Consider the following 13203-nt stretch of genomic DNA (forward strand, 5'->3'; position numbering starts at 1 on the left):
ACATTCCCATGACACTATCCTTAGATGTTGTGAGTTTCAGCTTCCATGAAATTCAAGAGAGAGACAATCACGCTTACCACTAAACCTCCGGCACCGCTTGACGCTTTCTTCACAAAGTCTTTGAATTTCTTTTCAAAATGACTTTCTAGTCTGAATGGAATTGTTCAAGAATACTTTCCAAAATTCCATAGGAATTCTCTTTGGAATAACATTTGAATTATATTTGTATTCTGTTAGTTCATCCAGGTTGCAGACAGATCTAAAGTTACCCACTTAAGAAAACTCCTAATGTCTTAATGAAACTTTGGAAATCTTTCGAGATTTCTAACATTAGTTTAGAGCTCAGAAAATGTGTTGCAGTTTTATGACAAAAATACTATTCATGATTCATGAACTAATATATGGTTTCAAGATACAAACATGCATTTTATTATTGATGTAATGAATGTTGTGGAAAGTCGGTATATAAAAACTCTTTTAATTCGAACCTTTAACTGGTCACCCCTGGCTGATGTCACCCTCTCACTAGGACACTGAATAAGGCCCGAACTTTACTTAGAATCTGGCAACATGGCCCGATTTCTCAGCAAGTAGTGTTAATGGCAATTTTCAGTCCATTTTAGTACAAGATACGTGCCTTCTTGCGGAACCGTTTACAATTTTACCTTAGAGAAACTTTTATCTTAGGGTTACTCATTTTATAAACGATCATCCGGCTTGTTAATTAAACCCTCATTCCTCGAAGAACAACGACCGCTACAAACCGGTGCCGGTACCTGTCACACAAATGATAACACGTTCAATTGAAACCTGCGAATCGCATCAACGACACAAATCCCTATCACGATCACTATCGTCAACCCCACTGCTGCAACTAGCAGCGATAACTCGCAAAGCAGCTCTAATGAATCCCTCCCCATCCAGTACCGTAGCGTATCGCCGGTGGGGACAATTTCCAATCAACATAATCAGCTATTTCCTTACACTGCCGCGTTGCAACAGCTGAACCAGGAACGGAAAAGTTAGTTCACATGCTTCGTCACATTTCTGGGGAAAGTGACTTAAAATTGAAACTGTTTAGCAACTGCAGAAAGTTTGCCTCATAAATTACAATTTTCAAATATTGTGCCCAACCATTCTCCACAAACGACAGGCCCAATTATTCACATTATTCACAGTGTATACCTACCTATATGTTCTGTTTCCCATGGCAAAATAATTAAATTTCCCTTTTCTTCTCCGCGTTTCTCTTTCGTTCGAATCCACAGGTTGCGAAAATGCGGCTCCCTCGCTGGGTGAACTAAAAGACTGGGGACTCTTCTCACTCACCTGCTGCAGCCCGCCGCCGCCGCCGCCGCAATACGACAGTGCCTCCCAGTAGCGGTGTCGTCCTGATTAGAGCTTTATAGCTTGATTTAGTGCCGAGAAGAGCAGCAGCAGCAGTAGCCAAATCCAAACACCCAGAATGCCTCTGCCGAAACGACTCGTCCAGCCGGTGTACGTCGCCCGGTCGGTGTACGTGCGGGAGGAACTTCCGGCCGAGCTTGAAACCGTAACCAACACCACCCTCACCAACATCGTTCGGCAGCTGTCGTCGCTGTCCAAACACGCCGAGGATCTATTTGGCGAGCTAACACGAGACGCCGGCAATCTAGCCGAGCGGGCTAATTCGCTTCAGGCACGAATCGATAGGCTAGCAATAAAGGTGACCCAATTAGATAGCACGGTGGAGGAGGTGTCCCTGCAGGACATACAGCTGAAGAAAGCCTTCAAGAGTGCCACCGTGTTTGATCAGCAGATATTTTCGCGGGCGACGATGCCGACCGCCATGCTGGAGGTATACCAGGTAAGCTCTTGTGTGGAATTGCGTTTGTTTGCGCCCATTAACATACGTCTTCTTACTGCTTTCAGGCCTGCGACAAACCACCTCCACTTGATAAACTGAACTGCTATCGAGACGACGGTAAGGATGGCCTGAAATTCTATACCGACCCGAACTACTTCTTCGAGCTGTGGCGACAGGAGATGTTGAAGGATACCGAACGGGTGATGCACGACCGTGGCAAGAAGGTGCACAAACCTCGAGGCACCGATGGAGCGGACGGTGGCCGCCAGAAGAAGCGGCCGCGAGCTCCGCACAATACCCGCGAAAAACAACGCCAACGGGCGATTGGTCACGGTGAAACTCTAATGCCAAACAATGTGATCTACCGAACGCCGAGTGCGATTGCACAAGCGAACGAGGAAGCCATCTACAACCAGACCATGGGTGGCAACATTATCTACGATCCGCGAAATGCCGGACCCGCGAGACCAAATTCTATCGAACTACGACGAAGTTACCAACCCGAACCCGTAGATGGAGGCTATGCTCCTCCATCGCCACACTACCAACAGCAGCAGCAAATGGCACAGCAAAACAACTACCAGCAGCAACCAATGTACGATGATTACCCCAACCAGCAGATCTACGGTAACAACACAAGCCAAATGTCCCAGGAAAGCCTCTACGCACCGGGCACTCCTTCGCGGTCGAAATCTCGACCATCGCAACCTCCCCCGGCACCTCCATCTACCGGAAGTGGCGGAGGAACTCCCAACGTATCGAATGCCAATACTCCTACTCGGGGTCGAAGTATGTCCACCGGTAGAGACAATCTTCCTCCTCCGCCACCGATTCCAGAAGGCCTCCAGTCACCACCGCACATCCCCAACGGAGGAGCCAACGTTGCAGCTAAGCTTCTAAATCGCGCCAACTCGAGAGCAGGCTCTCCCCAGCTAGGTGCCAACGGACAACCCTTACAGCCGCCTCAAATGGGTGGCCATCAGCAGCAGCAGCAACAGCAAGGGGGCATGGTGGATCCGAACCAATTTGCGCTGGCTCAACTGAACCAGCAAATCAACAATTTGAACAACCTCAACTTGCAACTGGGTCAGCTGTCGATGAACGATTTACCACCGCCACCGCCAATACCGGAACAGGTGAGTGCCAGTTGCATTCTCAATTTTCCCTTTATACTACACGTTTGAAATGATGGGACTTTACAATACCCCTCACGTCTCAGGATAATGCGATTTTCTTCGCCACTAGCTCGGTTAGGCTTCGCTTACGCTAGAGTTAAGCATGCAAATGACAAATTTTTCGCCAAAGGGTAAGGATAAGAACTACTACTGTGTGCTCGTGGGGTGACTAATTCGTGCTATGCAACATGCTCCGTACGGTTCCGTGACTTATTTAACGTTTGTGTGTAATTCGATAAAGCTCCTTAAGGTGCGTGTGTGTATGGGGGAATGTGAAGACAAGAAAGAAAGTATTAATTTACCGTGTTTCGAATGTCTTTGTCTTACTAGTATTGTAATTGAATTACAACTTGTGGATTTGCTAATGGATACCTATCCTGCTCATAATCGCATCTTTCCTTGATCAATATGGGACTGTCATGCGATTATGGGTAGTATTTGTGGCTATAACACTTGGATTTTTTTGACATCGTACATCTTTTTTGTCTGCACTGGTCTTCAAAGTTATAAAGTTTTCTTGTTGAAAGTTTGGGGTCTTTCTGCAGTAGAAACATAATATTAAGGAAAGTGGTCAGTTTTTCCCTCGATATGACCCAAAGAGACTCGCCGAAATAAGTCTGGCGACCTTTTCTGATAATTTTCATTCAAATTAGACGGTCGATAGCATCATCTGTTCTGAAAATTTTATAAATTCAGACTGATTCGTAATTAGGGCAGGTTAATAAACAGATCAATCGCCGATTTCTCGCGGAAAAAGCTCAATGTCGCAAACCAACTATGTGTTGTTTATTTACCATTTGCAGCTGCAACAACAGCTACTGGCTTGCAATTAAATTCTAGAGAGCAAGTTAATATTTATTTCTTAATAAATAATATTGTCTACAACTAATTAGGAACTGATAAATAAATATACCTTTAAATTATCCTTAAACGTTGAAAGCATTCTGTTTTCAAACTATTTGGTAGTACGTAGAACTGAATAACATCAGAGTTAAAGGGAAGCTTACCGCAACGAGTGTTTAAATTTAAATTTTAAATTTTACCTCAGCGCGCTCAAACGTTTCCAAATTGATTCCTGATTAGCAGGGTGGTCAGCGAACCGGGAAATCCAGGAATACCGTAAAATTCTCGAAAGTAATTGCTTTAATTTATCTCCATTAGATTACAGATTTTGCTGAACTTTTTGGTTTTTAAGCATGAATTCGCATTCAGCTCCAAATGACACTTAATTGTTTTGTCGCAACAATAACAAAGGTAACTCAAATAAACCTCAATTATTGCGACACAACACAGCTGTATCGAGTCCTCCCCCCCCCCCTCCCCGATAAAGGTAACTAGGTGGCGGATAGAGCTGGGACGGCTACAATACAAGTTATGGACAGTTACCCCATCCAAGAAGAAGGTTCCGTGATCGCCAAAATAAACGGAATATTCATATGCAGTTGCTACGCACCCGATGGACGATGGAGCAGTTCCACGAGACGCTGGTTGGACTTACCGAAGAGCTGATCAGACGAAGACCGGTAGTCATCGGAGGAGACTTCAATGCTTAGGCAGTGGAGTGGGGAAACAGATGTACCAACGCAAGAGGGCACATTCTGCTGGAAGTTCTGGCGAAGCTGGAAATTAGGCTGTTCAATCAAGGCACCACCAGCACTTTTCGCAGAGATGGCCGGGAATCCATTATCTACGTCACTTTATGCGGACTGTAGTCCGTCCCTGGTGGAAAACATGAATAGGGAAAGTGTGTGAAGGATATACCCATAGTGACCATCAGACAATCCGATATGGCATCGGCCAACGGAATCCTGTGGCAGTACAGAGGACGAGAACTTGCGACCTGAAGTGGAAGACGAGTTGACAGAATAGTTAGCAGGATGGCCAGTAAACCGGGAAAACCGGGAATACCGGGAAATATCCGGGAATTTGAAAAGTAACCGGGAAAACCGGGAAAAACCCGGGAATTCAGTTAGAGAACCGAGAAAAATGAATTAACCATAATACCATAAGAACAAATTTCTACACCAGAATTTCATAATAAACCATTAAAACAGAGTGATCCCTTAAAAATGAATGTCTTGCTCTATTTGTTGTATAATTTTCTTCAGTTTTCCGTCTTATTGTTTTTAGAATTTAATCACTCAGCAATGTTGAAAACAGCAGAAATCTTTCGAAAATTTATTTAGAAACACCTTGGAGTATTTTAAAGAATTTCTTTCTAATTACCAGCAAATTTTTTGCAATCATTTTTTATGAATCTTTTGCACTAGGGTTGAAATTATTGCCAGAACACTCTTAGAACCCTGTTTTTTGTTGAATTATGATCATAATTCTCTTGAAATTCTTCTTTAAACCATCTGTCATACAAATCTCCTCAGCATCGCGTAGCGATTTTCCGCACAGTTTTGTTTTTCACAACTTTTTAAATCTTTTAAAATTACCTAACAGAACTTAGCATTCTTCTCCACAGACATCCTTCGAAATTCATCCTACAATTGCTAAAGATTTCATGTCAGAATAATTCTGGAAATCTGCTCAGAACTTCTCCATCGAAAACTGTGTGGGAATCCTTCTCAATATTTGTTTGAAATCAACACTTTAAATTTTACTAAAAATTCCAGGGTTTTCCCGCTAGATTCTATAGATTGTTATGTAATATTTTATAACCCTTAAAATGCTTTCAAGTCTCAGAGCGTGACAATTATGACTCCACGACTCATAAGCAGGGAATCAAGAAAATGCTATCTTCCGATGCTCACCGACGATAAAAATACTAGTAAACGGAATCATGATCAGTGTACAGTAAGATCATGGATTATCATTTGTGCAACACATCATGATCAGCAACAAAAACTATAATCTACTGATATGATAACAATCACTTTGTAATGTATCTCGAAATCTAAGAACTTGCTGTCTTCGGAAAAGTTGTTCTAGAGGTCAAATACACTGAAACCTCCGTTTACGAAGTCTTTTTTACGCAGTATTCAATTTACGTCCCTCTTTTTACGAAGTAAATCCCAAATAAGGAGGTTTCGTTTTACGAAGTATATCCAAATAGCGAGGTTTTTTTTACGAAGTAAATCCCAAATAACGAGTTTTCTTTTTACGAAGTAAATTCCAAATAACGAGTTATTGTTTTGCGATTATGGGAATCTCGGAAAAAAACTATGAAATATCCCACAATATGGGTATCTTTGGAATCGGAGTGAGATGTAGGAACCGGAAACCCATGTCTGACGCCATTTTGAAATCCAAGATGGCGGCATCCGGTTCATGAAAAACTGGAAGATACTTTCAATACCCCACAATATGGGTATTTTTGGAATCAGGGTAACGTGTAGGAACTAGAAATCTATGTTTGACGTCATCTTGAAATCCAAGATGGCGGCTTCTGGTTACAGAAAAACTTGGACATTCTGCCATATACAACACAAATGAGTATTTTTGGAATCGGAGTGACGTGAAGAGACCGAAAATCGATGTCTGATCCCATTTTGAAATCCAAAATGGCGACTTCCGGTTACAGAAAAACCTTGGAAATTCTGTCATATACCCCACAATATGGGTATTTTTGGAATCAGGGTGACGTGTAGGGACCGGAAATCAATATCTGACGCCATGTTGAAATCCAAGATGGCGACTTCCGATTTCAGAAAAACTTCAAAATTCTGTCAAATAGCCCACAATATGGGTATTTTTGGAATTGGAGTGACGTGTAAGAACCGGAAATTTATGTCTGACGTCATTTCGAAATCCAAGATGGCGGCTTCCAGTTACAGAAAAACTTGGAAATTCTGTCAAATACCCCACAATATGGGTATTTTTGAAATCAGAGTGACGTATAGGAACCGAAAATTGATGTCTGGCGCCATTTTGAAATCCAAGATGGTGGCTTCCGGTTACAGAAAAACTTGGAAATTCTGTCATATACCCCACAATATGTGTATTTTTGGAATTGGAGTGACGTGTAAGAACCGGAAATTTATGTCTGACGTCATTTCGAAATCCAAGATGGCGGCTTCCGGTTATAGAAAAATTGGCAAATACCACCACGTCACCCCGATTCTTAAGATACCCGTATTGTAGGTTATTTAACATTATTTTTATGTAACCGGAAGTCACCATATTTAATTTCAAAATGGCGTCATACATGGGTTTTCAGTCCTAATAAGTCACCCCGATTCCAACAAACAGTATTTCCCAGTGTTTCTGTAACCGGATGTCACCATCTTGGATTTCGAAATGGCGTCAGACATGGATTCTCGGTTCTCACAGGTTACTCAGATTCCAAAAATATCCATATTGTTGTGTATTTAACTGTATTTTTCTGTTTTCCTTTAACCGGAAGCCGGTATCTTGGATTAAAAAATGGCGTCACACATCGATTTCCGGTCCCTACACGTTACTTCGATTCCAAAAATACCCATATTGTGGGCTATTTGACAGAATTTCCAAGTTTTTCTGTAACCGGAAGTTGCCATCTTGGATTTCGAAATGGCGTCAGACATCGATATCCGGTCCCTACACGTCACTCCGATTCCAAAAATACCCATATTGTGGGCTATTTGACAGAATTTCCAAGTTTTTATGTAACCGGAAGCCACCATCTTAGATTTCAAAATGGCGTCAGATATTGATTTCTGGTCCCTGCGCATCACCCTGATTCCAAAAATACCCATATTGTGGGGGTATTTGGCAGAATTTCCAAGTTTTTCTGTAACCGGAAGCCGCCATCTTGGATTTCAAAATGGCACCAGGCATCGATTTTCGGTCCCTACGAAGTTAATCCCAATCCCATATTGTGGGGTATTTGATAGAATTTCGAAGTTTTTTGTTAGTGGAAGCCGCCATATTGGATTTCAAAATGCCGTCAGACATCGATTTCCAGTCCCTACACGTCACTCCGATTTCAAAAATACTCATATTGTGGGGTATTTGGCAGAATTTCCAAGTTTTTCTGTAACCGGAAGTCGCCATCTTGGATTTCAAAATGGCGTCAGACATCGATTTCTGGTCCCTACACGTCACCCTGATTCCAAAAATACCCATATTGTGGGGTATTTGACAATATTTTCAAAAACCTCTTTTTACGAAGTAAATCCCAAATAACGAGTTTTCTTTTTACGAAGTAAATCCCAAATAACGAGGTTTTTTTACGCACTAATTCGATTTACGAACCCCCGTTTTGGTTCGTAAATGGAGGTTCCAGTGTACCCTACAATATGGATATTTTTGGAATCGGGATGACACATTTATGTTGAAAATCAATGCAGGGCACCATTTTGAAATCCGTCATCTCGCCCGTTGTTTTCGGAAAAAAACTGTCAAATACCCTATAATATGGGTATTTCTGGAACTGGAATAACGTGTAGATATCGAAAATCGATGTCCACCGCCATTTTGGAATCCAATTTGGCGGCCTTTGGTTTTAGATAAAATTGTCATCCTTCTACCATCTTCTATCCATCTACACGTCATCCCGGTTTCAAAAATACCCATATTGTAGGGTACAGTTGTTTTTAAAACCAATACCCGCCATCTTGGATTCCGAAATACCGGCAGATATTAATTTTCTACATCTGCATGTCATCCCTGTTCCGAAAATACCAATATTGCAGGATAATTGACAGTTTTTTTTTTCTGAAATCGATGGCCATCATCTTGGATTTCCAAATAGCGCCGAACATAAATTTTCGACAGTTATTTTTTAATGGAATGCCCCCATATTGGACTTCAAAATGGCGGCAAACATCGATTTTCGATCTCAACCCCATTCCGAAAATACCCATACTATAGGGTATGTGTGTAGCCTTGTCCTGCATGGGGAATTTTCAGTGACGACAGCTGATGATGATGATCAGAGATTATCGCTATTTCATATGATCATGATCTGTTACACAAATGATAATCGCATTATCGTTTCCACAACTTGTCCATTGTGATTTTTGGATTTGTACTAATCATGAGTGTAACCAAAATGAGAATGCCATTATCTTTATCTGAATCGTTGATTTTGATTTCCTGCTCAAAAGTATGATTTTTTTTTAAATCTGTGGTCTTGAACTTTTTCAAAATCTCACATTTTAATTATTTTTATTTCAAATGTTGCATCACGAAGATTGTTATTAATCACAAATTTTGAATAAAAAGTTCTAGTTTCAGACTCTACACAAATTTTAAAGCTCCAGAATCTTGGGAATCTTCTTAAATCACTTTTTTATCTTTTCAGTAGATTCCTTTCAGCACATTCTTAATTTTTTTTTGTTGAATATTAACAACCGGGATTTTTTTAAGATTTGAACAGGGAAAACCGGGAAAAAAAACCGTTAATTTCAAAATGAAAATTCACTGGCCACCCTGAGTTAGGGAGAGCATGTGACACGACCATGCCGAGGAAACTGGAGCTAAATAACAGACGGCCTCCAGCTTACTGCTGCAACGAGGCAATTAGCACCCTCCGCGCTATTTGTATCAGAGCCAGAATACGTGTTCAGAGAGCAAGAACAGAAGCAGACAGAGAGGAACGTAGAGGAATGTTCCGAGCACATAAATAGAGATAAAGACAAAGCAAAGTAAGTCAAACTGTCAACTGGAGCTGGGTCGAGACGCTGCTGCCAACGACGCACACCGTGTCGTGATGACGAAGATCAGATGTCAAGTCATGCCCGCTAAAATGTGCTTAGAGAACCTGAAAGTCATCGTGGAAGGACTTTTCTCGAAGCACGATCCAACGACCTGGCCACCTACATCGTACGGAGACGGAGAGGGAGATAACGACGAAGTCACCAACGAGGAAAACTCTTGGAGAGGATCATCCTAAACAGGCTGACGAAATGCACGGAGAGTGAGCAAGGATTGTCGGAGAGGCAGTTCGGATTTCGAAAAGGAAGAGCAAAAGTGTATGCAATCCCGACAGTTGTCGAGAGAGCCGAGAAGGCGTCGAAACAGAAGTGGAGAGGAGATCGATATTACGCCGTGATAACGATCGACGTCAAGAATGCGTTCAACAGCTCCAGTCGGGAGGCCGACACTATTTCCAGAGCCGGGTTCTGATCTACGAGCCAAATATGAGACAGAGATGGATTAGGATCACGGTGGGAATTCCATAAGGCTCCATCCTTGGTCCAACGCTCTGGAACGTGATTTAAAACGGCGGTCTAACGCTGAAGCTACCCAAACGAGTTGAGCTCGTTGGTTTTGCGGACGACGACGTCTTACAGTAACAGACAAGACGCTGGAATAGATGGAAATGTTGGTGACCGAGGCGGTCGACATAATTGGAAACCTAATGCATGGAGCGAACCTGCAGATAGCCCACAACAAAAGTGAGGTGGTATTGATCAGTTACTTTAAAGCGCTGCAGCGGTCAGAAATTACCGTTGGGGACTACGCAATAAACTAGAAGTGCGTGTTGAAATGTCTGGAAGTGATGGTCGACGACCGTTTGGCTTCAATAGCCACGCAGAATACGCCTATGAGAAGGCAGCGAAGGCCATCAACGTGGTAGCCAGAATCATACCGAACATCTCGGGACCAAGCAGTAGCAAGAGACAGCTCCTGGCTAGTGTATTTACAATGGTACACTAGCCAGTGGAGATTCAGCCTTGGTTGCAGCGCTGAAAACCAAGCGGAATTTAAGGAAACTGAACAGTACGTACCGGCTCAACAAACTGTACGCAAATTGTTCGAGACATTTGGTGTACCCTTTGTTGTAAGAATAGTAAACATTTATCAGTAATTCCATTAATAGTGAATAAATAATGGTTAAACTTGATTTTAAAATCATTTGATGGTTAAAATATTGAAAAAGAAAATTTCCCGATTTTGTCAGCTTCCCGTTTTTGTCAGCCTAAAATTTCAGATGGGGCTGGCAAAAACAGGAAAGTACTGTATTTGCAATTTATTTGGAATATTGCTCGTGGTATGCCATTTAGAATTTATAAAAATGTTATCCCACAATTTTCATGGATTTCACCTCGGAATTCTGTAGAAATTAACCTCAGAATTACCTTGAAGTGCTTCTCAAAATACTCTTGAGGAGGATCGCTTGGCATTCTCTTGAAAATCTTCTTAGAATTTCCTTTCTCTTCATTATCTCTTGGAACAATTCTTAGAGTTTCTTTGGAAATATGCTCAAAATTTGCAAACAAATCCTGCCTTACTTTTTGATATCTCTACACGATTCTTATAAATTTCTTTAGGAAGTCTCTATCTTCAAACTTTTGCCAACAATTGGATTAAGCTTTATTAAGCATCCGTTTCCCTTTGAATTACTATCCATATTTGGTTGCAGCTCTCCCCTCAGAATATGTCTTTTAATCGTTAGGTGTAGGATCATGAAATTTCCATTGAAAGTCTACCCTGAATTCTTTTATAATACCTATAATTCCTCTACAATTCTCCTCAAAATTCATTTGACATTCTCACCATAATTCTCTATCCAATGCTTCGGAGTGTCAGAACTCAATTGGTATGGCCACTAATTACTAGTTTCTGTTATAATCACAGGGTGTCCATCCTACCGGGAATTTGAAGTTGCAGGGAAAAATCCGGGAAAACCCAAATCTTACCGGGAAAGATCATAGAAGTATCAAGTTTGATTTTATCATAGTCTTGTAGGCCATAATTTGGTCTTGAAGAATCATTCACCCTTTATAAAACTTGCAGTGTCACTTGGAATCAATCATTTTTATATCAATTACATGCACTATGTTAAAGTATCAAAAATCCCCAAATTTACAAAACCTCTATTCTTTTCTTTCACTCGCAATCTGTTCGCGCACGGGGAAAACGGTGATTTTGCCGTTGTTCCTACTACAATAGCTTACAGAGTTATTTTTTAGAATTTCTGTTGGTGTCATTTGAAAAAAAAAATGTTTGAATTCTTTTGCGACAATTTTTCGAGTGAAGAAGTTCTAGTATAAAGCCTGAGCGAGACATATTATGTTACGAAGCTACTTGAATATAAGAAGCAGATTTGCCAATAAATAAATGTCTGATCTCAAACTCCTTACATGCTCCATCATGCTTGGCATGCAAATGTTTGACACCGGACACAATCAACGAACTAAGATGATTCGTCCAGAGATAAATTAAAAATAATTTCTGCTCTTTGTGCTATCCAGCTACACCAGATAAGTTCGGACATTGTAGAATACCTCGGTTAGTTTGTGAAACATAAAGATCTGACTTCATACCTCTCACGCCAAAGACAAAGTACTTAATTATCTTAAAGATAATTCGTCCAGCTCATACCTTTCTAGGGGTAATCATCATTATTATGAGTTCAAATTTAAGTCGCAAATGTTCTAAGAGTGTTAAAGTGACATCATTTAAAAAGGATAACGATCTGAACTCTAGGCATTTTGGAAAACTAAATAATCCAAATCAATGATATTATGGGGTTTCCTGATAGAATGGTAAATTAAGAATTAAGGCGAATAATCGTATGCCTTGTTGAGTCTGCAGAACTTCAAGAACAGATATCCAGGATGATTTTGATAATCGAACAATGTTATTTTTAAACACAATTGATAATTTTAAATTATGTTTTGAACGGAGACTCAAAAGTGAAAATCGGACAAGATTTCGATTAACCTGTAAAATATCTTCAAGACAATAATGAAAATGAGAATGATAAATATGTTTGTAACACATCTTTGTATCCCACAAAATGTTGTTTGACTTAAAGATCTTTAAGATCTAAACTCTAGGAAGATGAAAAGAAAATAATACTGCGTTTCTCCTGTTTAGGTACCATTAATACATGATTTTTCCGACTTAACAAAACAACATTTAGGCCCATTTTTGCGAGACTCTTTTTTTTTTTATTGTTATCTAGTTCGTTTATTTGTAAGGCTCAATCGCGTTAGCTTTACGGAGCCGATAATTCATTGTTCTTTGTTTGTAACAAAATTCACTTAATTCTATGTCTAGTAGGAGTTGGGCCGGATACTCGCGGCTTACTCGAGGTTAGAGGGGTACATTGTCGAAGGATAGGAAAAGGGGAGGAGCTTGGGAGTAGGGTATCGTTGCCTCATCAGAGCGTTGTCGCCAGTGTGAACGGTAGTGTGGTTCTAGATTCGTCTGGAGTTCGACCGGCTATGGTGACCAGTGGCCGACGATGAGGCTCATCGAGACGGGGGACAAGACAAACAAAAACTAATAAAGAGATACAAA

At 41.0% G+C, this 13203-nt stretch overlaps 1 protein-coding gene across 4 annotated transcripts in view; it reads left to right on the top strand.

The window, feature by feature from the left end:
- The window catches only part of SCAR (wiskott-Aldrich syndrome protein family member 3 SCAR), a 102554-nt gene that overhangs the window by 79806 nt on the left and 9545 nt on the right, over positions 1–13203 (top strand). For all 4 annotated transcript variants that reach the window (XM_065229296.1, XM_065229315.1, XM_065229307.1 and 1 more), the window contains exons 3-4: positions 1269–1846; positions 1912–2982. In XM_065229296.1, coding sequence (XP_065085368.1) covers positions 1466–1846; positions 1912–2982 — 1452 coding nt within the window. In that variant the 5' untranslated portion in view covers positions 1269–1465. The remainder of the gene's footprint in view (positions 1–1268; positions 1847–1911; positions 2983–13203) is intronic.

This window comes from Ochlerotatus camptorhynchus, unplaced genomic scaffold (assembly GCF_037179485.1).
Source record: "Ochlerotatus camptorhynchus isolate MF236.1 unplaced genomic scaffold, CSIRO-AGI_Acam_v1.1 ptg000024l, whole genome shotgun sequence".
Classification (NCBI taxonomy): domain Eukaryota; kingdom Metazoa; phylum Arthropoda; class Insecta; order Diptera; family Culicidae; genus Ochlerotatus; species Ochlerotatus camptorhynchus.